Consider the following 25,820-nt stretch of genomic DNA (forward strand, 5'->3'; position numbering starts at 1 on the left):
TATATCCGGGCGCTCACGTTTTTGTTAAGTAAGTTGTTGCACTTCGACGCGCCTAACGCGACAAGCATTTTGCAGCGCTGGTTTCCACAATGTAAATTCGTAAATATGTTTTATTCCGCCGTTTTAGGTGTGCGTCCGAAGCCCAATGACGGGTAGAGCACACCAGGATAGACACGCTATCCGTTCATACGCGACACGTTTGAGAGCACTGCAATCCACTTTCCAGGAGCACTTGGATTTAAAGTGCGCGGAAGCATAAACCGCGGTTGGCACTCGAGATAAGCAAGAGTTGTTAGGAGCGTTGGTGGAAAGAAAAAAAAACAGGAAAGAGACTGATACGACCGGATCCGTTACATGCATAAGTAGTGGTAGAAGTTAAATGGAGAAGGCTTGAGAAGGAGCAAACAAATTTACAGGGGGCGATTCCAGGCAGACAAAAAGCGCCCTATAGTTGTGAAATTCGGGCGTTTCAAAGTTAAATCAAACATTCTATCAGCGGGACCTAAGCTTAAAGATACGTCTTACGCAATTCGTGATGATTATTCAACACGCGTGCAAACAGCCCGAAAAATGCTTTTCAATTACGCCCGAAAAAGGAGCACTAACTTTAAGATTCGATTCGACAAGCTCACCATGAACGGCAGACAATTCATATACAATTCCGAAATGAATTCTGTCCAGGAAGTGCAATTATAGCAACCGTCACCCGCTTACTTGTCGCCGCCACGCCCCCGACCGCAGCCACCCTGCGGGAGATACTTCGCACCGACTTGTCATAATTTGGCGGTTCTTCTAGCCAATATTCGCAGCTATTTGCCGAAGAAAGACGCTGTTGAAGCCTTCCTAAATGATAGCAGTACAGATATAGCAATATTTACTGAGTCCTGGCTAACTTCTGATATCTCGAATGATGAGTTGCTACACGATGTGCAATCTTTCACGGTGTACAGGTGCGACAGAGTGGGGCGGAGGGGTGGCGGTGTGCTTGTTTTCGTGAGGTCGAGTGTGCCCTCTTTCTGTGTCTTACCAATCAGTAATCATGAAATTGTTGCCCTGAAATTAACACTGCCTTCCAGTACAATCATTTTAATTGCATGCTATCATGCCCCGGACGCCGACATTTCATTTGTTAACCATTTGTATTCAATTCTACTGGACCTTCAGGCCCGCTATCCCCGCGCGAGGTGCTTACTTTGTGGCGATTTCAACTTCCCTGACATTAACTGGCTCGACTTATCGGCGCACAGTGGCCAATCGAAAGAGTTTATTAATTTAGTTCTTACCTTTAATCTTACACAAACAGTCGACATGCCAACCCGTCAAAACAATACTCTTGACCTTGTTCTTGCTTCGAACCCTGAATCCATTCAGTCATTATCATGCATTCCCGTTTTCAGCGATCATTGCTCCTTATTATTCAAACTGTCCGTACCCATCCCTACTCGTCAACCATCAGTCAAATATATACGAGACTATAAGAAGGCTGACATTCAGAATATTATCATCGAGCTGGACAAGTTTTTTCATTACTTCCGCATGTCCTCCACTTCCAGAACAGTAAATGAAAATTGGCTGCTCTTCAAACAAAAATTGTTATCACTCGTTGACCGATATGTACCCCTTGTTTGCATTCGAGGCGATGCCAGCAGACCCTGGTTTTCTAATGCCCTCAGAAAACTCTCAAATAAAAAGAAACGACTCTTCCGAGCAGCAAAACATTCGGCTAGCGCTTTGCGTTGGGAAAAGTATTTCTGTTGTCTTCGCGATTACACAAAACTTTTGCGATGCTCAAAAAGAAAATTTTATCATCTGGATTTACAGGACATTATTCGCTCCAATCCAAAAAAATTCTGGAAAATTTTAACTCCCGCCATTACGTCATCACATAATATCTCATTGGTTAGCAATAACGGTTCTGAAGTTCCACCAGACAAACGCAGTGATCTAATGAATTCTTACTTTTCCTCAGTTTTTACTAATGAACCGACCTTAAGTATCCTTCCCCTATCTAAGTTTCCGTTTTCACAGATGCCGCCCGTTATCATCACTACACATGGTATCATAAAACTTATTGAAAGGCTCAAAGTTTCAAGTGCCCCTGGACCGGATAATATATCGTCTAAGATACTGAAATGCACCAAGGACATATCAAGCCAGTTTCTGCAAATAATATTCGTGCAATCGATTGCTACCGGCTCACTTCCAGACGACTGGAAGCTGAGCAAAGTAGTACCGGTTTTTAAAGGAGGTAACCGCTCTGATCCTTCTAACTGCCGACCGATTTCACTAACATGCATTGCTTGCAAACTACTGGAGCATATAATATATTCACAAGTTGCATCTCACCTTGATTCCAACAGCTTCTTTTTTCCAAACCAGCACGGCTTCAGACCTGGTTACTCTTGCGAAACCCAACTTTTCCATTTCACAACCGATCTTCACCTAAATTTAGATTCCTCATTTCAGACGGACGTTATATATCTCGACTTCTCGAAAGCTTTCGATCGTGTACCCCATCAGCGCCTTTTAGCCAAACTTTCATGCTTGTGTCTTGATCCGCTGATATTAACATGGATCCGTTGTTTTCTATCCGGTCGTTGTCAATTCACTGTCATCGATAATGTTCATTCGCCCACAACTGAAGTTCTTTCTGGTGTCCCGCAGGGCTCGGTGCTCGGCCCACTCTTGTTTTTAATCTTCATAAATGATCTTCCTTCTAGCATTTCGTCGAGCATTCGTCTTTTCGCAGATGACTGCGTCTTGTACCGCCGCATAACCACATCCAACGATCAGTTATTGCTTCAAAATGACTTGGACAGAATTGAAGACTGGTGTTCGACATGGCTAATGAAGCTGAATGTATCAAAGTGTAAATACATGCAGGTAACACGCAAGCGCACTAACCTCAGCTACGCATATTCGTTGTACTCAACCACCCTTTCTCAAGTAGAATCTTACCGTTATCTTGGAATTCACATCACCAGCAAACTCACCTGGTCCGAGCACATCACGAAGATTGCAGCTGATGCATCGAAATCACTTGGGTTTATCAGACGGCACCTCAGCTTCTTCCCTCCCTCTATTCGCAGTCTAGCTTACAAAACTTTTGTCCGAACCAAACTAGAATTTGGCTCCCCAATTTGGAATCCACATCAGGCTTACCTAATAGATAGCCTAGAAGCCATTCAAAACCGTGCAGCCCGATATATTTCATCCGATTACGACACTTACTCCAGCGTTACCAATATAAAATTATCGCTTGACATCGAGCCTCTGACACTCAGACGACAAATCGCCCGTTTGGCATTATTTCATAAACTATACTTCTGTTTTCCTTCGCTTCGGGACTCTCTTCTGCTACCACCTCTCCGAACATCACGCCGTCTTTTCAACTCCATGAGCGTTCTACGTCTGCACGGCTCCTCTAACGCATTTAACAAGTCATTCCTGCCTCTTGCAATTGAAGAATGGCATTCATTACCAGACCATATTGTAATAGAACGCGATCCATTTAAGTTCCGGCAATTGCTGACGTCCTATTTGAAAACATGATGTGGAAATTATTGTCTTCTTCTGTTTGCCTCTGTTTGCTTTACTGTTGCTATTTTTATATTTGTATATGCTTAAAGGGTTCTTGTACTCTTTTTTTCTGTATATACCCTGCTGATCACTGATTGTGACAATGGTTGACAGTGACCTGCGTTGTTGTGTTCAATGTTTCCCCCCTTATGTAATGCCCCTTCCAGGGGTCTTTAAGGACCAATAAATGATGATGATGATGAGATATACAGGCAGATGCTAGAATCAAAAGCATGTATAGCATACCTGATTAACTCAAGCAGGCTTGGTGGCTATTTTTTACCGCCCCATTTTGATGGGATGCGAATAAATCCTAATGATAAGCGTCGTAATCACCATAAGTCTCAATCACAGTGACAAAGCTGAATTATAACTCGTTTTTTAAAATTACTTTGCTGACTTTGTCAGCAAACTAATAAGCATACCATAATTAAGTAACAAGTATGAGTTCAAGACTGCTAAATTAGATATTTGCTCTAACAATTATTCCACTTTCTTACTAGAAGTTCTGCCCTACCTTTCTTAGTTGCGAAGTTAAACAATTATTCGTGACTAATTAGGCTTTTCAGCTGAACATGCAAAATCGTGTTAGTTGCTACATACAATATCCAACAACATATATTTGGTCGCGCCCTTCTACAGTGCTTCCGCATATCTTTAGACCTTGGTTGAAGTTAGCTGGGGCACGATTATGTGTCATGTCCCAGTTAACTGGGACATGGCACACAATCGTGCACACAGTCAGCAAGGCAGACAGCTAGACAAAGTGGCGTAGATACTCTGCAGCCTGCGTTTCAAGTCTCTATACCTCCTCTTTTTCAGCGCCCGCGTCTTGCAGAGCACATGTTCCACTCGTAACCTCTTCTTTAGCTCTGGTTATGGTACGCTTGATTAAACGCCGAAAGCGAGGAGAAGGCAAGGGTACAGAAATATCGGTTACTGTTAATGGCTTTCCAGTTCAAACTGTGACCGAAAAGGCCCTCATAGTTTGCGAAATTAATAGCTGTGGGAAGATTACCTCATGAACTCCAAAAAGTAAGGATCGAAGTTCATGGCCAGAATTGTGTGCGCCGCACGGACAGGAGTTCTTCGTGTATTCATCCATGAGCCCAGTTCCTGTAATAAATAGTAATAGATAGCCTCCCTTCAGCGACTGACCTCAAGAGTTTCAAAGCAGAAGCTACAGGTTCGAAAATTGTGGCTTGAAGTCAATACAGAGCAGAACGCCCCGTTATACTGCATTGGGAATTTGTAGTTTGCGGGATGCCACATTGCTTTTCAGCGCTTGATTGAGAAGCAGGACTGAGTACATTCCGGAATGCAATAAAACTTAAGTCGTAAATGCGGCTTTTTGTCGCGGCATTAGGCTTTCTTTTGTCGTTAGTACAAAACGGCATGTGTTGTTAAAGTAATGCGTGAAACTGATGACAGAAGCGGCTTTCGGTGCAGCAAAACTGACTTTCCTCGAAAGCACGATCGAAGAACGTACAGTAACAGCGCAAGGAGAGTGTGTGATCCCCTACCTTGTGTGCTCCCCTTCCTGTGATCCTGTTTTTGTAGTCATTCAATAATATTCAGCATGCACCAACTAGCGATATGGCAAGTACTCTTAAAGAAGGGTAAGACTAAGGGGCCCGGGTTTTTGCCAGTCACAGTCATATAAGCCAACATACAAACGTACAAACCAACAAAAATGAAGCATTGGCTAAACTAATTGTTTTGATTGAAATGTAGAAATATAAAATGAGATTAGTATTTTACCTTATGCTTTTCTTGGTTGCGTTGTAAGTTTGTTTCATATAATTGGTCGTTGGAGTAACTTGGAAGGGAGGGGAAGGGAAAACTCTAAGCAGAAACAAATATAGTAAGTATCGGTAAGCTACGCCCAAATTCTTGCAAGGGCCCAGATATAGTCTGATGTTTTGTGTAAGCACGCGAGTGGCCGGCGACATAGGGTACGTCACGGTAGCGACGCCATGAGCGCCGAAATTCGCCTGCAGTGCAGTTCGGTATGCAGCTGCTGCCGCAAAAAGTGATAAATTATCGGCTTTAGCGGGCCAAAAGCACGATATCATTATGAGGCACGCCGTAGTGAGGGACTCCGCATTGATTTTGACCACCTGGTGTTCTTTAATATGCACCTAAGTATAAGCACACGGGTGTTTTTGCATTTCGCCCTCTTCGAAATGCGGTCGCCGTGGCCGGGATTTGATCCAACGACTTCGTGCTTAGCAGCGCAGCACCGAAGCCACTAAGCAACCAAGGCGGGTCGCTGCTGCCGCAGTACACGCGTACAATGGATGGATGAACGTTATGAGCGTCCCCTTTGGAATGGGGCGGTGATTTGCGCCACCAAGCTCTTGCTAATACACTGCCTAATGTCCTACCTAAGTTAAACAAGAAAACAAAGCACCTATGAACTCCCACAACCAAATTTTCTGATCCCCTATTGCGAACTGTGCTACAATGCACTGCAAAGGAGCGCCGGCTGGTTTGGCGCAGGTTCAAACTCGGCGTACTGTTCGGGCTGCACCAGAATCTGAAGCTCGAGGCGGGAATGAGTAACGGTACAATTTAGCACTGGCAATTTCGTAGACGTAACAAGAATGAAGCCAGAAGCTAGAGCCAAAGAAAGTACAGCGGAAGCTTATTATTTGCGTTTTTTTTGTTAGAATAACAACAAACAAAGACGTAAAGGAATAGTGCTACTTGCTGTCAGTGAAGACCATACTCGCGAAGTTCTCATGACACGATCAGCCCTCTACCGCCTCAGCTGCTTTCTTTCTTTTGGGGGGGGGGGGGGGGGGTATTAAATGCGTAAGTGTTTCTATGCCTTCCCAAGGAGGAAACCTGACCGCCCGTCACTTAAGAGGAATCGCTGTGAAGAAATACGCTGGCGTTGGCGAGTTTCGAGCCTATACGACCCCACGCTCAGAAACCGGGTGTCTTACCCATGGGCTTAACACCCACGCTTACACAAGGCGAATATATCTTAACCACATGAATGTCTTGTACCGGCGGTACAAAACAAACGTCAACCGTTTAACTTCGTAGAAACAAACCGTTTTTACAAAGGCTTTCTTGAAAGGTTTGCCTAGGATAGAATAAAAGCCATTTCTAGGATCACATGAAGCAGACTTGAGCACATGAGGAAAATGGCAATTTTGGGCACATTTAGCGCCAAACATGCGACATCCCCATTGGCGTGGTGCGTCTTCCGTTGGCGCGTTTCACCAGCGACCGTCAATGCTGCCAAACCTGCGGAAATTTCCCTGGATCTAGGGATTTTAGGTTTTGTTTACGAAAATTTTGTTATAACCAGGGAAAATTTGCGAAGGAAAGAAAAACGCAGCTTTACTTAAAAAAGATGCTCTTAAACATCATTGAAACCGGAGTGGCTTCTTAGTGAAATTTACAAAAATGACCTTGGAAATATGTTTAAGCTATACTTTTGTCATATATCTGCATAACAAACAAGTTTACTGCTACGAAACGTAGATTCAGAATGTGAACAAATGTATCCCAAATAAACTAGCAAAATCCAGGAAATTTCTTTATCCGACTTATGAGTAAACTGGCTACACAGATTAGAAACACTGCGTGAGGCATAGGTGACGCGGCGCAAATTGGCATTGGCCCCCTGCTGAAGATGCACGGTGCGTCGAAGTCATGGCGGCAGCGCTGCCAACTCTAGAGAATATTCCCTAGAGCTAGGGATCTTATGCCTTGTTTAGGGAAATAAAGAAATTTGTTGAGCTCTAAGTAAATTTCGCGCTAGGACGTTGAAAAGGCTAAACTGCTGACGTGGCGGTTTGTTTTTATTTCACTCATCTCAAACTATCTTCGCATTAGCATATGAAGCATAACTTGATCGTACAGCAGCGGCAGTGAAAGCATCCTGCCAAGCAAACGAGAGGGTGTGAATGTCCTGTGTCCTTTAACGAAGTGCTGCTAGTACGATTTCGCCGTTCGCACTTGTAGCTGCTGTGCTGACGATGTCTGTGCACTCTGAATTAAATATAGATCTGTAAACGGCGAAACAAACATATCCGGGAACAATAAACAAAGGAGCATGGAGATATCTAGGCACAACCTGACACATATACCTAGCCCGACAATGTGGTGATGGTGCTAAACTAACCGACTATGCATGCGCACCCTAAACTTTAGCGCGAACCGCCCATATATGGGCGGTAGTAGTAAGTGGCTCTGCCTATATGCCGGGCTACTTTGGATGGAGTCCCATTGTTCATGTGTTTGCGCGAGTTTTGCTTTGTAGGAAGGATATAAATTAATTGCGTAGTCTTGTGCTTCGCTGTAAATAATGTGAAAGGGCCTAAACATGGTTGCGCTACGTCGTACGCGGCATGCAGAAAAAAGGAACATTCATATATTTTGCATTGCATTCGTGCAGTGGCACACTGTTTTGACATTCTTACGTGCTATAAGGAAGCTCCGGCGCCAGTCTCAATTACAAAGAATTAGGTTTCTGCGTAATGTTGGTACGTCGCTCTAGGTGCAAAACAATTTTGGACTACAAGAAGGTATACAAGCGCTTTTTCTGGTAATATGGCTTCAACTAAGAGGCCGTGTTGTTAGGTCAACTTGCACCACGGAGTAAGACATTTAGGAGGTCAAACTCCCGTCAGCGCGAGCGACCGCGGGCGACCAGATAAGGTCACAATTGTTGTATGCGCCGACGGGCCCGTATACAGTGGCGGCGCCATGCGGCGCGTCGTAGAAGCCGCAGCGAACAAAAAAGAAAATGCAGCGCCCGGGCAGGCTGCTCCGGCGCGCACTCAACGGCGGTAATTTCTTTCCAGGCCGCCAGGCGCCGCCAGCACGATAACGGCTCCGCGGGCTTGTGACCCTCACTGGTCGCCGCAAACAGCGGAGTTTCCTCTCCTAAATGTTTCTTGCTCCGTGACTTGCACTGAGACATCATTCCAGGTTGAGTCCAATGATTTCATTATTAACGAACATAGAAAGAAATTTATACTATGAAATTTGCAGTCATTTTCACACCAGAAACAAACATTTGTCATTACATAAACCAAATTCACAAACGAAAAAAACATTTTGCACAACTTTAGGGAAATCTGTGGAAACTTTTCATCAGAGTTAGGGTAAAACTGGCTTTGGAGGTTGGCAGTCATGCCGACCGAAATGCCAACAATCCATTAGGGCTCATGCGCCTCGCGTCCTGTAACACCGACAGGTAGCCAGTCAATGAGTTCATAGGGATGATAAGGAGTGATGAGGAGTTATGGGGGTCTCATCACGGTTGATAATGGTTCGACGCGGATGCATAAAATGCGAAAGAACGATAAGGACTTATAATGGTAGGATCAATTCTCATAAGGTTTGTAAGAAGCGATAAGGGTTGATAAGGGTCAGATCAAGTCTTATAATATTGATAAGGACCAATAAGAGTTCCCATGGGTTGGATCATGCCCGATAACATCGATAAGGACAGATCAGGCTTGATAAAAATCGGAATCATTGCGATAAGATTGATACCAATTGATTAGGGTTGATGATAAGGGTCGGATCTAGTCAGATATGGTTTATGACCAATAAGTTGGTTTGTAAAAACCGCAATCGATAAATACAATCAGGTAATGTACTTGGGCCTTATCCCGACGTCCAATCTGATCTGGGGACGTCATATCCCCTCCATACGCCAGAGCGCCGGAAACAAATTATTACGTTTAGGAAGGAAGTTGGGGGGGGTGCAAAGCTCTGCCACATGTCAAATTAAATGCCTACAAAACACTTGTTAAATCATTAGAATATGCAGACTTATTCTAGAGCTTCCACCAAAAACACCTAATTAATAAAGTAGAGCACCTACAAAATTAGTGGTGACATTCATATGCTCTGATTATTCAAAACAGTCCAGTGTCAAATCTAATAACGAAGGTAAATTTAGTACTAGTTTAACAGCGAAGAGCAATTTCAAAGCTAAAATAATTTATGTTCTGAACTATTGCTTATTCAAAATACCGCTGTTATGTTGCTTACTTGACCCTCTCCTGCACTCATCAAGAACTAACAACAGTAAAACAATTCGACGACATTCAAGACGCTTTAATACACAGAAATACTCACCATCTCTCTCAGTAATCGCTTATGGGAATAGCTTAGCTAACGGTGGCTTGTTTAGTTATATCGTGAGATTTTTTATTACTAAAGTTCAAACCATTTATATCTGTTCATGATTGCCTTTATTAACCATTGTAACCACTCCTGCAACGGCCGTATGGGCCTACAGTACGTTCAAATAAAAAATACGGGCTGATATGGGTGGGATGTGGTCCGATAAGGTTGACAACGACCGATAACTGTTCATAAGTGTTTATACTGGGCGGATCAAGTTTGAAAAGATTGACGATGACACCGGACTGCGAGGACATGAGCAAGTGGCACAATGATTACGCATACATACACAACTCCATTGTTAACGTAATGCGTCCAGGACATAGAAGAGATGAAAAATTTCAAGCCCCAGGTTTACACCGAGTTTATCGGCATCAAGGCGAAGAGAGTGACAGTTTTACATTACTTTTGACCCTTTGTCATTTGAAGAGGCGCTGCACTCGTGATATGTGACAGCCTATAGTCTCAAGTTCCGTTCCCTAAAAGGTGCCCTAAGACTTTCGTGAGCATCTCACCACTTTTGACGTTCTGGGAAATAACAACGCTTCAAGATCGTAAAAGTTCGAGCTGTTGAGACTTTATCGGCAATACGGGGAAAACATGATGTTAGCTGGACCTTATTCATGAAAATATGACGGAACCACGAGAAGTTAATCACATACCTTTAGCGACTTCAGCAGAGAAGTAAATGCTTCTACGGTGAAGTAGAATATTGGCGTGTTGAGGAAGCCGAAGTGAGAAATCCCTCGGACCCATAGCTTGTCCAGAGCAATCTTGATTTCGTCCGTGTTTATTATTTGCGCAGTTTCTTCGTAGTTGCTGAAAGAAAACGGCAACGAAAACCAACAACATTGCAGAGAGTGAAATATCCGGAAGGAATGGGAACACGGCCAACCGTAAGCCGTGAAACAATCCTGCCCCTCACAAGCGACGAGACGCAAGAAAAGAATTAACTTTTGGAGTTTCATGCGCCAAAACCAAGATACGATTATTAGGCACGCCGTAGTGGGAGACTCGAGATTAATTTTGACCACTTGAGGTTCTCTAACGTGAACCCAATGCATGGTACATAGGCGTTTTTGTAGTTAGACGCCATTGAAATGCGGTTGCCATTGTCACCATTTGATCCCGCGACCTCACGCTTAGCAGAGCAACGCCAACGCCACTACGCCACCACCACAGGTCGCAAGCAAATAACGCTTACTAAGTGTGAACAAAGTTGACTCATAAAGTGTTGAACTTCGAAAATTCTTTAAAAAATCTTACATAACTCTTATTCAGCTGAGTGCTTCTTTCTGAACTAATCCAATAATATGCCCATCTCAACGCGCTTTTCAGACAATAAGCGTAGCATTGCGGCTGATTAAATCGTTAAAATTCTTAGGGTGTCTCCAGTTTCACCAAAATCCACTGTTTGCTGTCGTTTCAATCCGCGTTTCGTGTTTTGGAAAGACTTTTAAGCTTTTGCAACAGCTTAAGGAGATATCTGGAGGGACCAGCAGCATAATATGAGTAGGTTGAACCATATCCAACCTCACTCTAGCCTGCGCATCCACTGAGATATTAGCAGGCGTGCACTAATGTTTTAGGCGTGTCCTTGCATAATATACTCCAATTCTATGCGGAAGCCTTTCATCAGCTTGGTTAAAGGGACACCTCAGCTCTATCTACGTGCTGGAGGGACATCAGGGCAATGCGATTTTCAGTGATATTCTCCCCGTTTGCGTGAGTTCAATGTTATATATAGTTAGGTGATACAGCGCACTACAATCCCTTTCGTCTAAATACAGCTTCTACAGGCAAGGTGTTGAATCGATTGCGCAATGCATGATCAGGTAAACACCTGAAAGATGTGGGAGCGTTATGACGTTTCGAGACCTGCTTTTAAGTGGTGTTTCAAACTGAAATTGTTGTACCTGTATACTTGTACAATGAAGACAAAAACATGCCGTGGCAATAAAAGGCAAACAACGCTATAGTCCGCTCAAGCCATTAGTGGCTCTGGCAGGCTACAGTAAGTCTACTGTTTTTGTAAGTGGCAAGCAATATTATTATTAGCGGTATTATTATTATTATTATTATTATTAGTAGTAGTAGTAGTAGTAGTAGTATTTTACTAAAAATAAAATAAAATGGTTTCTTCTCCAATGATGAAAGGTTCTCTTTTTGTAATTACTTTTCTTTTTATTGTCACCTTCTTTCTTCAATGCGATCCAAAAATAATCACGAAAAAATTAAACAAAAGAAAACTAGAGTTCGCTGCTTCAGAATATGTTCGCTATCGACAGGAAAAGAGACCCATGTCAAAGATAAAATCACATAAGCACGTCAATTTGTGGTAAGGACACGCCCAGGACTTTCGAAAATACGTCTTTTACCTTAAACCAAACCTACACATTATTGCGTAAGTAAACGTATGTAGCTAACTCAGGAGGCTAGAAAAATATGAATGACACAAGCCGACTACAAGCGGCATATATACTTCTGGTCAATTTCGGATATCTCGCGCCACTGGTTTAAAAGTTTTTTGTTGTTAGGTAAAACGTAAGCCGACTGCAAGCGGCATATATACTTCTGGTCAATTTCGGATATCTCGCGCCACTGGTTTAAAAGTTTTTTGTTGTTAGGTAAAACGTAAGCCGACTGCAAGCGGCATATATACTTCTGGTCAATTTCGGATATCTCGCGCCACTGGTTTAAAAGTTTTTTGTTGTTAGGTAAAACGTAAGCCGACTGCAAGCGGCATATATGCTTCTGGTCAATTTCGGATATCTCGCGCCACTGGTTTAAAAGTTTTTTGTTGTTAGGTAAAACGTAAGCCGACTGCAAGCGGCATATATACTTCTGGTCAATTTCGGATATCTCACGCCACTGGTCTAAAAGTTTTTTGTTGTTAGGTAAAACGTAAGCCGACTGCAAGCGGCATATATACTTCTGGTCAATTTCGGATATCTCGCGCCACTGCTTTAAAAGTTTCTTGTTGTTAGGTAAAACGTAAGCCGACTGCAAGCGGCATATATGCTTCTGGTCAATTTCGGATATCTCGCGCCACTGGTTTAAAAGTTTTTTGTTGTTAGGTAAAACGTAAGCCGACTGCAAGCGGCATATATACTTCTGGTCAATTTCGGATATCTCGCGCCACTGGTTTAAAAGTTTTTTGTTGTTAGGTAAAACGTAAGCCGACTGCAAGCGGCATATATGCTTCTGGTCAATTTCGGATATCTCGCGCCACTGGTTTAAATGTTTTTTGTTGTTAGGTAAAACGTAAGCCGACTGCAAGCGGCATATATACTTCTGGTCAATTTCGGATATCTCGCGCCACTGGTTTAAAAGTTTTTTGTTGTTAGGTAAAACGTAAGCCGACTGCAAGCGGCATATATGCTTCTGGTCAATTTCGGATATCTCGCGCCACTGGTTTAAAAGTTTTTTGTTGTTAGGTAAAACGTAAGCCGACTGCAAGCGGCATATATACTTCTGGTCAATTTCGGATATCTCGCGCCACTGGTTTAAAAGTTTTTTGTTGTTAGGTAAAACGTAAGCCGACTGCAAGCGGCATATATACTTCTGGCCAATTTCGGATATCTCACGCCACTGGTCTAAAAGTTTTTTGTTGTTAGGTAAAACGTAAGACGCCCGTTTTGCATTCCACCTTAAAGCATTCCACCTTATTTCACTCAGATACGTTTCCAAAGCGAAGAATAATATAAAGATTATTGGCATGCTAACGCGCCTCAACAACGTTTTACCGTTCCTCAATATAATACATCAATCGACTACTATATATGCAAGATATAATTCTGCGTATTTAATATGGTTGATTTTCGACATTTGCTCTCTCAATCGTCGCCCCGAAGGCGTGCGCAAAAATTCAACTTTTCCAACTGAGCGCATTTTCATTCACACTAGTTGCCTAATTGCTCAACAAAAGCAGCTTGGCGTTTTACACGCGTCAGTATACGAAGGGCAATATTTGCAGTTTCCTATTGAGAAAGCGGCACCAGCCAGTGGGGTGACATGAGTAGTTCTGGCGCTAAGCAGTGCGTGTGTACAAGGTAAGCCTGTCCCCAAATGAACACACGAAAAAATAAACGGGTGATAGGAATAGCATGCATTGCTGAAACGCTCAGAAAAGCGTCGCGGCTCATTTTCAGTCGAGCTCTTGGGAACAGGCACGTGACCAACATTCATGACATACGCAACACCTGGTTGTTGTCTGGCATATAGTTTGAACACGTTACGCACTGACTGGGAAGGCCGCGGACCACTTCTTATATTCTACCTTCTCTCACGCCACAACGTCTCACCTTCGAAGTTGTACACCCGGGAAAGCTGGACCGCTCCACCGCACGAAAAACGCCCGACACTATGACCACATTCAGCGGACAGCTCGAAAGGTTCGCCAAATCTGACTCGACAAAGCAACTGGGGAACCGAATGACAGCGACAGCAACGACTGATTGAAATCAGTGAAATGTGTATGCCCCTCTCTCACTTGTAGTCGAGCCCGACGGCGTACTGGGATCTCCTCTGTCCCATGGCCCGGCCGAGGAAGTGAACCAGCTCGGCGCTGTAGGCAGCACCCAGCCTGTCGCCGTCCTTCCTGTGGACGCCGGAGTAGACGAGGTAGTCGCACACGCCGTCGTCGGGGTAGCGAGTCCTCGGCGTTGTCCTCCGGCCGTACACGCACACCAGCGGGGAACGCTCCGGCGGTGCTGCGAAAGCCAGAGGCACGATAAGGTAGCCCGGCTCAACTTCCTAAACACGGTAAATGGCCTGGCTTAGTCGCAGGACACTGCTACCATAAATATCCTGGTCAAATTATATTACTAAACGCGCAGCTGGACAAAAATAAAGAAAGAAATTCCGCATGAAAGGCTCCTGCTGCCTCTAGCAATTGTGTACAATCGCGCTTGTTTTTCACTAGTTTTACGCTCGAGTGACACGGATGGTTATGAGCGAATTTATTTATACGTCATAAATACACGGTGATTACCGCATCTTGCTTAGGTCGAGAAAACGAGGCTTAAATGCGGTCTGGAACAAACTTCGCCTCAGACTGGCGATTCCGAACAGGAGTTTATACAAGTGATACGCATGCGATGCCGTCATAAACATATCAAAAATTCACCATTGAACTTTCTGCTTCGCGCTGATGCATGCTCAAATGACATTAGGGAATTTGACGGCTAATGGTGGCCAAAGTCTCTTTTGACATGCCATGATAAGCTATTTTCTATATTTATTTATACTGCATGAGAATATATCTAATTTGCCAAGTGTCTCTCTCCTGTATTATACGTTTTAAAAAGAAATTCGTCCCATTAATGTATTTGCAATATTAATAAAGCTAATTCGACGAAATTTATGCATTTTATGCATAATTTTGAATGTGTTTTTATTTTATCAAAACGTCGTTTGCGTATTTTTTTGTGCACCGTAAAAGGGGGAATGTATGACCTCGTGTGCAAGAATGGAGCTTGGTACTATGACTAAGAGAGTGCTATTAATTAGCCTACGTTGTTCCACATAAAGCAGACATACTAAAAAAGCTAGACAATTGACGTTTTAATAATAAAAGGGACAAAATTATTACGGACAGCCATTATCGTTAACTTTATCCAGATATGTCCGAAAATGCACATACACAATATTGCCGAAAACGCTATTAGGACCTAAATACTCGGATGACACACATTGTTTTAGCATAAGTACGGAAAAGTCAGTTCCTCTTTTCGCCCATTTCTGTTGTGCGCCTTCTGGGAAGGCATTCTACAATGTTCTGAAAAATGCTGTGCAGATGTTTTCATTTTTAAAATTATTAAAGCAAAAAAAAATATTCTCACTTTTCTAGTCATTTCGGCTTTACGCGGAACAATGCAGCCTTTTTTTATAATCCTCCATTAGTCGGGATATGAAGCTCCAAAGTTGCACAAGAGGCCATACTGTTTCCGCATTCAGGATCTACAGGAGCATAACTAAATATGGTATTGTTAAAATAAAAAAAATTGTATTCGGCAATGGAAGTGTTCTTTTTTTTTATTGTATCACTTTCAGCTGGTTGGCCTTATTGTATAGATTTCTGAAACGCATCTCTCGGTAACTGTTTAGTGCCAGGAAAATCAAAAGGTCGCATCATTCTCGCACAGCAACATTTAACTACACAAGAAAGTGCAAGCAAGAAGAGCCACTGCTGTAATTATGTTCGTACAGCCTCGGGCGATCAATAGGAAACAACGAAAGGCGTAAGTTCAGCTCTAATCAGCTGCAAGAAGACTTTTTATCCACTTTGATTTGTCTGCTCACTATCGATTATTTCGACCTTCGATATAAACAAAACATTAATATTTCCACTAATTTTCTCGGATAAAATGCATGTTCATATTACACTGTTGTATCTTAATTTCACAAATTATTAATGAAAATAATTTTGGTAGTGTCAAGCCGTAGAGGAATTTTTTTCTCTCCGCTCTCCTATTTTCACCCTGTACCTTGTGGTGAAAATTAACATTTAATTTGATTGATTTGCGCGTGCTTGTTTATGTATACAGCGGTCAGATTCTTCCGTGTTTTCGGTTAACGCTATTAAAGGACACTCGTTTAAAAAATTAAATTATGGGGTTTTACGTGCCAAAACCACTTTTTGATTATGAGGCACGCCGTAGTGGAGGACTCCGGAAATTTTGACCACCTGGGGTTCTTTAACGTGCACCTAAATCTAAGTACACGGGTGTTTTCGCATTTAGCCCCCATCGAAATGCGGCCGCCGTGACCGGGATTCGATCCTGCGACCTCGTGCTCAGCAGCCTAACACCACAGCCAATGAGCAACCACGGCGGGTAGGACACTCGTTTGGTTCGTATCTAGTGGTAAGAACTTGTTTGGCTCGTACTTACAGTGACTTACAAAGTTTTATTGTGTGGAACCGAAGTGTATCATAAATACTAAACATTTGCTGTCAAGTTTATGACTGTCACCGCGAAGCAAAAATAAGTTAGTTGGTGTGAGCGGCATACCTACGAGCACATTTATGAGTGAAAAGAAGTAGGGGCGCATAGGCGGAAGGTGCCGCTTAGCCGACAATACTACATGAATGCCCAGTGCTTGAGTTACTTCTTTCTAGTAATCCAGGGAAAACACGGTGAAGGCGAGAGATGGAAATTTTCTCATCTTCTTTCTAGTAACGAATAGTTGAACGTATTGGGCGCAAATAGGCACTAGTGTAAGATTTCAGCAGCTACACTGAAGGCATTACGTTTTCATATGCTGAAACTTCGAAATCGCGTTTATTTTTCCCATGCTGTTCTATCCGTCTATACGTCTCTTATTTTTTATTTCGTGAAAGTGAATTTTCGGCTGTAACACACGCATGGGAGTTCCGCGATTTAGCTTTAACAAATAGCGTTAAGTCCCCCATAACCACATCAACAAGGTAGAAATCAGCCTACGTGCTAAATGCCATAAATATATCGGCTATAGTGATAACCAACCTTGCTGTATAAAGCCTAAGGAGACCACGGCTTGCAGCTATGGCAGACAAAACAGTAAATTGTATCATTGTTATACCTTGAATACTTGTATAACATGCCCTAATGTTCTCGAGCAAAAGCTGCCATTTATTAAAGTGTCGTCAACGACAGTTATGTTTTTGCTACATGGCGGTGCTCATGCTGCTATAGTGCACGAGCCACTGACTCACCCGCAGGAAGAGGCGTTGTCGTGGCTGGCTTGTCGCGCTGTGACCGGTCGTAGCCTGCGGCAATATGAATTTATAATTCATAATTTATAATTCAAATTTATAGTTCATAATTTAAATTCATAAATTATAAGAATCAAATCGGGGATGCCCATTCCTACGACGTAATGAAACATCAATATCGCTTTGTCTCGGCCCTTTACATTTCTGCAGTGAACATGAAGATGGTCAGATACATAATAAATGTAACACAGAACTGTGTTACATTTGACTGGGAACTGTGAACTGTGTCAACCTGTGTGGTCAGCTTGCCAAGACTGGGAATCGTTTTGATAGGTTGACGCATATACCTTAATTCTTGCAAATAAACAGGCGTCCACCGTAGGCAACGGGGTACCAATATTTTTGAAGTACCGTTTTGAGGTACCGTCAGTATTTAGCGAGTACCGCCAGAAAGCCAGTCAGAAAGACTATTAGAGAGCGCTGGAGTACATACGCAAACATTAGGTCCCAAACACCAGCTGACTGGTATCCTTGTAGATGAACCGTATTACGAATAAATGCAATTCGGTGAGCACCCTCCAGGAGACCTAAAGGCAAAGGCTAACAACGCAGATGAAAAACTAAACAAATAACGGCATGGAAACGAAAATTGAAAAGAATAATGGGGAGAGTCGGATATATCAATTATTCAACATAATTGAACTGATGATTATTCTGTTTGAAGCTTACAAAAAAGATTAGGCATTGCCAGTATATCAATAGACGAGCAGAAGAGAAATAGTTCCATGTTTTGACAGTAGGGCAGATGGCACACGAGAAACGAAGCACATTTTTGAACTGCGCAATATCGGATGGCAAAGAATAAAATGAATGAAGTGCAAGGCTTGACAAAATGAGGGAATGTGATTGGGAGTGAAGGCGTGGGGCGGGGCTTGTCTTTAATGCTCTATGTTATAGACCTCGCCTTCACTCGTGTAAGGGCATCAAGTGGTTATGGTTTGTCATAACAGCAAAAATAGCAGTTACATTACCAAAAGCACGAAGATATTTTCTTTTTTAAGAATCTTGCCTAGCTTTAGCTGTAAATTTTCTAGACCGCAATATACCATCATCGCAATACCAAGAACAATAGAAGTAATATTTCACTAGGCAAGCTTTTGTACACAGACAACATTCAGGCCAGCAAGTAAAAAGAAATAAGAGAAGCCCACATTAATGCAGCCATGACCACATGCTGCTGAGCTCGGTCTCTGGCTGTGTTTCTTAAAAGAAACAAAAATAATTTACGCAGATGATCATGCACCATGCGATTAAGTTTCATGTAAGGCGTTGCCAGGTTGTTGGCTGTCCAGCATCGTTAGGGGTTCTGCAAGGTGGCAAGAGGTGGACCAACGTGTTTGCGTAAGGTGAGCAGCTGCGTGTGGGACTTTGACGTGTGCGTTAGAACAGCAAAAGAACGACGATGGTATCGCTGACGGCGATTGCACGGCGTTGACTGCATGATTTCTATTCCCGCCATTCGACTTAGTTTACAACCTACCGCTTTTGGCATCTAGATATTTGCTTTGCAAGTCAACAAAATACAGATTGTGACGTCATCAGTGACTGCTTGTTATACAACGGCACCTATTTCTGTCTTAAGGTTATGTTAAAACGAATATGGAATCCCTGATGTGGCGAAAACATTCTACAACTTCTTTGACCTGGACCAAGCATGAAAGGAGTACATTATTGCCAAACTTGTACATAGAGTTTCTCTAGAGCTACATACGTCTGCGGAGCATTAGCTGCAACAAAGAAAGGACATGGGAATGTGGAATGATCCGGAAGGTGGGAACGTTCAGTCCAACGCAGTGTTTCAATGCGCTAGCTGTCCCGAGCGAGGAATGTGAGAACTTTGCGCCTGACACACGCGCTAACAGTCTTCAAGAGGCAGTTGGTCTTTGCACGAGAGAAATACGCGTGAGATTCTGGCCTTTTTAAAGAAAGAAACAAAGGATCGCGGCCTAATGGATAGGTCACTAGGCCGCTTTGCTAGTATTAAGTCATATGTTCGGTCCCGCTGTCGGCCAGACACTTATTTATTAAATTTGCTCAAACTTAGGGAAACATGAACCTACCGACCTAACTACATTCCTACCAAATGAAAAGTGCTTAGAATGAGCAAAGAATTAATCACATTTTAAAACAAAGCACCTTTTCATATCTATCTTAGTGAGGGGAAAGGTCTTCACATGTTTCCAGTTTCTCGGAAAATGTTTTCGCGGAGCTATTCCTTCAGAGCGTTGCAACTAGCTAGTCTATAATATATCACCGGTTGCGACTGCTGATCAGCTTGCCTGTGCCTCTTATTTCCATCTAGAACGACCCGTGAAAGCGGTGATGATGACGGCTGCACTTTCAAAACAGATGTGCATTTTGGAGTGAGCATGCGTGCAAAAAACATTGGTACGCACAGCTCTCGAATTGCACTTGGCGAGTAAAGTTCGTGGCCATGAACGAGACGAGGTCTTTGATCGCGCGCAGGACGTGGTACGGCCCGTTGCCGCACTTGTCGTTTGTGTCTGCCATCTCCAGGTTGTAGGCAGCGACGCCGTACTTGTACTCCAACATGCCTCGCTTGCAGTAGCACAGCTGCCGAAACGTAAGACCAGACAGTGCAACGAATCATGGGCGCTATAACGTAAGGCTATTCCAAACTTTTCTATTCTAATTCCGCAACAAGCCCTACACGATTGGTGAAAAAATTTTTCGACCCATCTCCCCTGCGCCTGTATGCCACACGACGCCACCGAAACCCCGAAAACGCCCCATCTTATATGACATGTGAACACTGATTATGCATTATTATACCGAAAAAACGGAAAGTAATTATTCCTGATTCGACGCCTTTTTCGCCATTAGCGTTTATGACGTCGTTTGGCGAATTGCTATTGGTCAAACATTTTCGGCTGCGCCCACTTCGCCTGTCTGCCAAGCGGCGTCACAAAACCGCGAAAACACACCTCGTAATAGTGACGTGTACGCGTTAAAGGGGCATTAATATGCCGAACGTAACTGAAATATTTTCTGAATAGCCGGTGACTGCCTCGTTCAGAAAGGAATAGAAGATCGCTGTGCGACGAACACTGGCACTAATTACTCGGATCTGCCAGGGAGCATGGATTTATCCGCGTATAACAAAAATTGCATGGCAGTATAACCTTATCGAGACCTTTCAGCACGTATACAACATCGCTCTGTCAAGTCTACCTTGCTGGGTATCCGTTTTAGCGGCATTTTTAACCTTCCGTTGCACGCCGCCGCGATTTCCGACCAGTCAGCGCAAGCCAAGTAAGGGGAAGCGGACCACTCGCAGACGCCGGCACCATCCTCCTCATCCGGTCATCTACTTTTACTGTGCTGGCTCGGCCCCATCGAAACTCGCTCGACTTGAGCGTGCTCCTCGCCTCTTTTCAGCAAGTTAAACAAGAAAAACTGTTCAATATAGGCAATAATATTCGCTTTGGAAGCAAGGGAAAGTGACATCCAACAAACTAGAAGCGTCTTTGATTGGGATTTTCTAATAACGCTGCATGCTACCGCCCAATGATTGCGTCGGTGGTTACGCAAATTTGACTTCAGGATATTGGAATAAAAACAAATTGGAACAGTTTTACGTTATAGGGCCCGCGGCACCCTTGCCTTATGCATCATAAGAGCGGCGGCTACGATTTTGGGATCTGCCTGTTTTCACTTCTGCCTTCGTACTTATTTTGCCTAATTAATGTTTTCATGGGGAAGTCTCTATATCGCTTTAAATTTTAAGGAAGTAAACAAGTGGACGCGTTAATATTTCTAATGCGCTGCTGCTACTCTGCCCCATGTTTTCTCACCTGCTTGGGCCTTCTAGGCTGGGCCGTAATAAATAAATAGATATAAAGATTAGAATTGGTTCTAGAGCACAGAGAAGTTGAAGAAAGAGGTGTTGAACAAAACCAAACATCCGCAACTCACACCAATATAACTGCTTTTGAACTACGGAGAACAGTTTAGCTGGCACAGGCGGACAACACCTTAAGGAAATACTTTTCTGTTTTTTCACTCACGAACAGCAACACATTTTTGAAGGTACATTTGATTGGCCACTACCGAGTGCTCTATAGTGCTCTGTCAGAGCACCAATCATTCGACGTGTCCAAATCGGGGACCCCTGCTGCATTCCTCCCGCTGATTTAGAACTCCCTCCTCGATCTCAGAGCGCGTTTTGGCATTAAATGGTGGAGTGTCCTGGAGATCTGGTTATGTTCTGCTCACGTGACTACTCCTGTTTTTATTTTTCCCACACTGTCACTACTGCCGCGTCAGTCAAGTGAACTTGTGCTGCACCCCATTGACTTCGTCTGCTCAGAAATGAGCAGACGAACTCTCCTTGTCTTGCATGCTCCGAGCACGTTGCACACTCGGCTTGCGCGGGAGTGCTCTAAAAACCAGCGTACAGGGGCAGCCAGTCGAATGTACCCTAACATCAGCCTTTCGGGATGCCGAAATTTCAGAACGTACTGTCGCAACTAATAACAGCTCTAACACAAAAACGGTGTTGGTGGAGGCATTGTTTATACAAGCACACTTGTTTTCGCAAGGACGCGAATTCTCGCCAACTTAAGTGACCTGCCGAATCCCAACCCGAGCTCTGCGAATCAAATGAAGAATGGAGGTGCGCGAAAATCAACGTCGCCTGGTTTTGGCTATGGTATTATTCTTAGGCTGTTTTGTATACTGATATGTAGCCTTTCAGATTTGCAAGTAAATAATTATTCGCATGTTGTTAACCTCTTACCTTGTACATAAGTGATTTCGCATCGTCGTAGACAAATAATCTTTGCAGCTTCTTTTCGATGAAGATGTTCGCCTGAAGACTCGTGTCGTAGACAAGGGAGTTCTGATCGGCACAGTGCTGCATAAAATAAAAGAAAATAAATCAACCGCCCGCAGCATCTGTTTAATTTTAGCGAGTACGGAAAGGCATAATCATAACACTCGGCATATGTGTCTTAGGACGCAGGAGTGTCATTGACGTCAGCAGTGGCACGCGTGAAATAGACCAACTTGCAATCGCTCCTGCAGCATTAAGCCTGTTGCTTGAGAAGCGCACTTTCCAACGCCCGTGTAGCGGCATTTCGAGCTTCGCACAGGAAGAGCGACGAACACGAAGAAGTGCTTCTGTCTGGTAACAAGTAATGGAAATTCAGGCCACGCAGTCCGACATGGTGGTCGCTTATTCTGGAAACAACAACTGTGTTTTAGCAATTTCGTAATTCTGCTGACTTTGTTGCATACAGCCGTTCGTTTGTGTGCAGATGCCGCTCATTTCTCTGTTGGGTATCATACTTTAAAACGCAGGAAAAAAAAAAAAACAGAAAACGTACATCGTTTCATAACGACATGTCTGATGCACAACGAGAACACAATTACATTTTTTTGCAGCGAGTGAAGCATGCTTTATAAACACCAGTAAAATTTAGGGAACAGCCGACTCTCTTTATATTCATTTTAAGTTTTCGTTTCCCTGCCGTAATTGTTTTTCCATCTGCGTTGTTCGTCCTGAGTTTTAGGTACCCTGGAGTAGTGCTAGCCAAAATGCATCGATTAGAAATACGCTTCACTGCGAGGATGCCAGTTAGCTGCTGTTTTTGACCCAATATCTGCGAAGGGATGAAGAAGTAAACGTTCACATGTCTTTTTCATTCCATCAAATTTGTTTTCCCCTGAAACATCTCGAACAATAACAGAACCTACGAAAGCAACTCGAGGCGGCCTTCATAGCCTCGTCATTCTTTCTTTTTCGCCACTTCGTGACGCTTTGCTGCCCTTAGCATTCACTGACTCACCTCGCTGACGCTGCCGTGCTGATCAACTGGCATTTTGTCGCAATCTTGGAGCAACGAGTAGTTGTCAGTCTGCTCGCCGCTGGTATTCCTGATGAGAGGCTTGTACCAGCGACCGTACAGGGCTACTGACACAGACATTGTCGTGTTGACGCCTTGCATTGTCATCTGGCGGACAGTGTCATGGCCGGTGAACTGCGCGGGGACAAAGAGACACGCGGGAGACGAAAGACCACCTTTGAGGTGAAGCATAAGGAATTGTAGGGTGCCTGAGCAAAGCACAAGCAAACGAAAAGATAAAAGCAGTGCATGAACGGCAAGCGCCTAATCTGAGTTACACGTGAGTGTATACTTTCTGCAATCAACATTAGTTGTCAAACTTTTCGCACTTCTCTGGAATCGTTGGAAGGTTTAAATTCTGTTTTTCTAGGACACGCCGAATCCATGAGTTTGCGCTTATAGCCTGTGCTAATAAGGCATACTCTACATTAATTGGGGTGACTGACAGTGCAGCATGCGAGGTCTGTGGCACCGAAGAAAACATCGACCACCTGCTGTGCCACTGTCCAAGATATGCCCTAGAGAGACAAGAACTTGCCAAAGCTTTCCAAAAACTGGACAATCGGCCGCTTTCTGTGCAGGTGCTGCTGGAACACCGCCCCCATCGCCCGTCGGCCCATAAAGCGGTGAAGGCACTTTTCTGTTTCTTAAGGATGACGGGTTTGTGCGACCACCTGTGACTATTAAGGCAATTTCTGTAAAACCGCACGCGTCAGCGAACTTGCCACAATTTCATTCTTTCCTTCCCTCCTCTCTATCCCTGTGATCTTTGCTTTCCCCTTTCCCATTCCCCCGGTGTAGGGTAGCCAACCGGACGTTATTCTGGTTAACCTCCCTGCCTTCTTTTCTCTTTCCTCCTTCCTCCTATGTGGCCACCTACAGTGCGCGTTAACAATAATCGCATCTCCAAGATGCCCCCCGCGCACTCACACACAATATTTTCTGATTCAATATAAGTGATATGTGAAAGAGATATGACATCCGCTGACTTTTGATTTCATAAGCTTGGGACATAAAAACAACAGCTTCGTCACATCGAAATTGACCTTGGACAGTTGACACCAAGCGAATATTATAGTTTGTTAACTACTTCAATGCTTGGAATGTTATGCGGCGTGTCGAAATGCATACCTCTGTAAGTAAGCGCGTTGGAGATTCATTAGCATCCTATTCTCAGAAACGTCAGCGTGCAGAATGTCCGTGAGGAAGCCTTGATCAGATGCCTTTTGCGTCCTTTGAAACGCGTACAACCTGTGTTCTTTCATATTTGTGTTAGAGTGGCTCACAGCTGCCCCAGTCGCTCTTTCCATGCCCTATACCCTTACCGTGGTCACGACCGGCCAAGTGTGCGTCAATACATAAACCCTCACCAAGCTTTGGCCGTACGTGAGCGTTGGAGGCGTGAAGACGTAGGTCGGAGGTAGCACTTTGCATCCTGCTAATTCGCTATCCTGGCCGAAGAGGTGAGACTTGAAGATGACGAAATCAGGAACGTACGTTCTCCTGGAAGTGAAGAAAGCGAGATTTAATTTTCGACACTATGGTACGCTTCGTGTTTTCCAAAGAGTGTGGGCTATTGGCTGTAACACAGTTCGGCATGGTATGCGGCTTCGAGATACTCACTGCCGCCCAGTCTCAACGCTTAGGAGTTCTTCTGGTGACAGAACTATTAGCGCTAATGGTAATGCTGAAAACACGTACATGTAAGCCTATTTTTTGTTTTCCTGCGCGATTCCGTATATACTGCTCAATGTTTGACCACGAATGCTCTAGCAGTCACACAACGCTTGTGCAACATTTGCGCACGAGACGTATCCAGGACGACGATAGAGGTGGCCTGCCACACGTGTGAAAAACACCCGCGAGATTATTCCGCGCCCCTGTTTTGTAACTATGACACGCCTTACCTACGTTTACGTGAATCCGATTAAGTAAGGTCGGATCGGCTTGTGAGGGCGAAAGCCGGTCGTTCGGCTCCAGCAACGCTAGTGGGTCGGTCGAATGCGTGTCGAGCTGAGTTCAGTCAACACGTCTGCAAGCTAGCTCAAGGAACTCGTAAAGACAGATGCATGCAGATGTATTGGGTAGAAGTTGGGTCAGTTCTGCGTAGGAATTTGCCCATGCGCATCGAGTTCATGTCGACGACACTCACATCAGTGGAGGCCACTGCCGAGGATTGGGTCAAATTTTGTTTTAATGAGTTGTTTATTATGACATGTATACCGTCTGCACTGAGGGTTGCCCTTTCTTGTTCACTTCGACCTCACTCCGGGCACTGTGTTATGTGTTGGTGACCCGCACAGCGCCATGCTCTGAGGAAACAGTTGTGTGTGCATGCTTGTTTCTCATGTCTTCGCATATCAGAAACCGCGTCCACTTTGCAACATGTCACGCATCACTCTACAGCACGTTTCGCTACATAAATGACTGAACGATGATATCGAGAATACTTTCTGGCC

The 25,820-nt window shown here is 43.9% G+C and overlaps 1 protein-coding gene across 1 annotated transcript in view; it reads right to left on the bottom strand.

The window, feature by feature from the left end:
- Positions 1-25,820, bottom strand: part of LOC142558327 (uncharacterized) — a 94,805-nt gene that overhangs the window by 39,686 nt on the left and 29,299 nt on the right. The window contains exons 10-17 of the mRNA XM_075670474.1: positions 24,732-24,864; positions 23,305-23,496; positions 22,254-22,370; positions 19,891-20,068; positions 17,435-17,488; positions 14,231-14,450; positions 10,401-10,557; positions 4,598-4,695 (exon numbers count right to left, since the gene is read on the bottom strand). Of these exons, the coding sequence (XP_075526589.1) occupies positions 4,598-4,695; positions 10,401-10,557; positions 14,231-14,450; positions 17,435-17,488; positions 19,891-20,068; positions 22,254-22,370; positions 23,305-23,496; positions 24,732-24,864 (1,149 nt within the window). The remainder of the gene's footprint in view (positions 1-4,597; positions 4,696-10,400; positions 10,558-14,230; positions 14,451-17,434; positions 17,489-19,890; positions 20,069-22,253; positions 22,371-23,304; positions 23,497-24,731; positions 24,865-25,820) is intronic.

Source organism: Dermacentor variabilis, chromosome 9 (genome assembly GCF_050947875.1).
Source record: "Dermacentor variabilis isolate Ectoservices chromosome 9, ASM5094787v1, whole genome shotgun sequence".
In the NCBI taxonomy this organism is placed as follows: Eukaryota; Metazoa; Arthropoda; class Arachnida; order Ixodida; family Ixodidae; genus Dermacentor; species Dermacentor variabilis.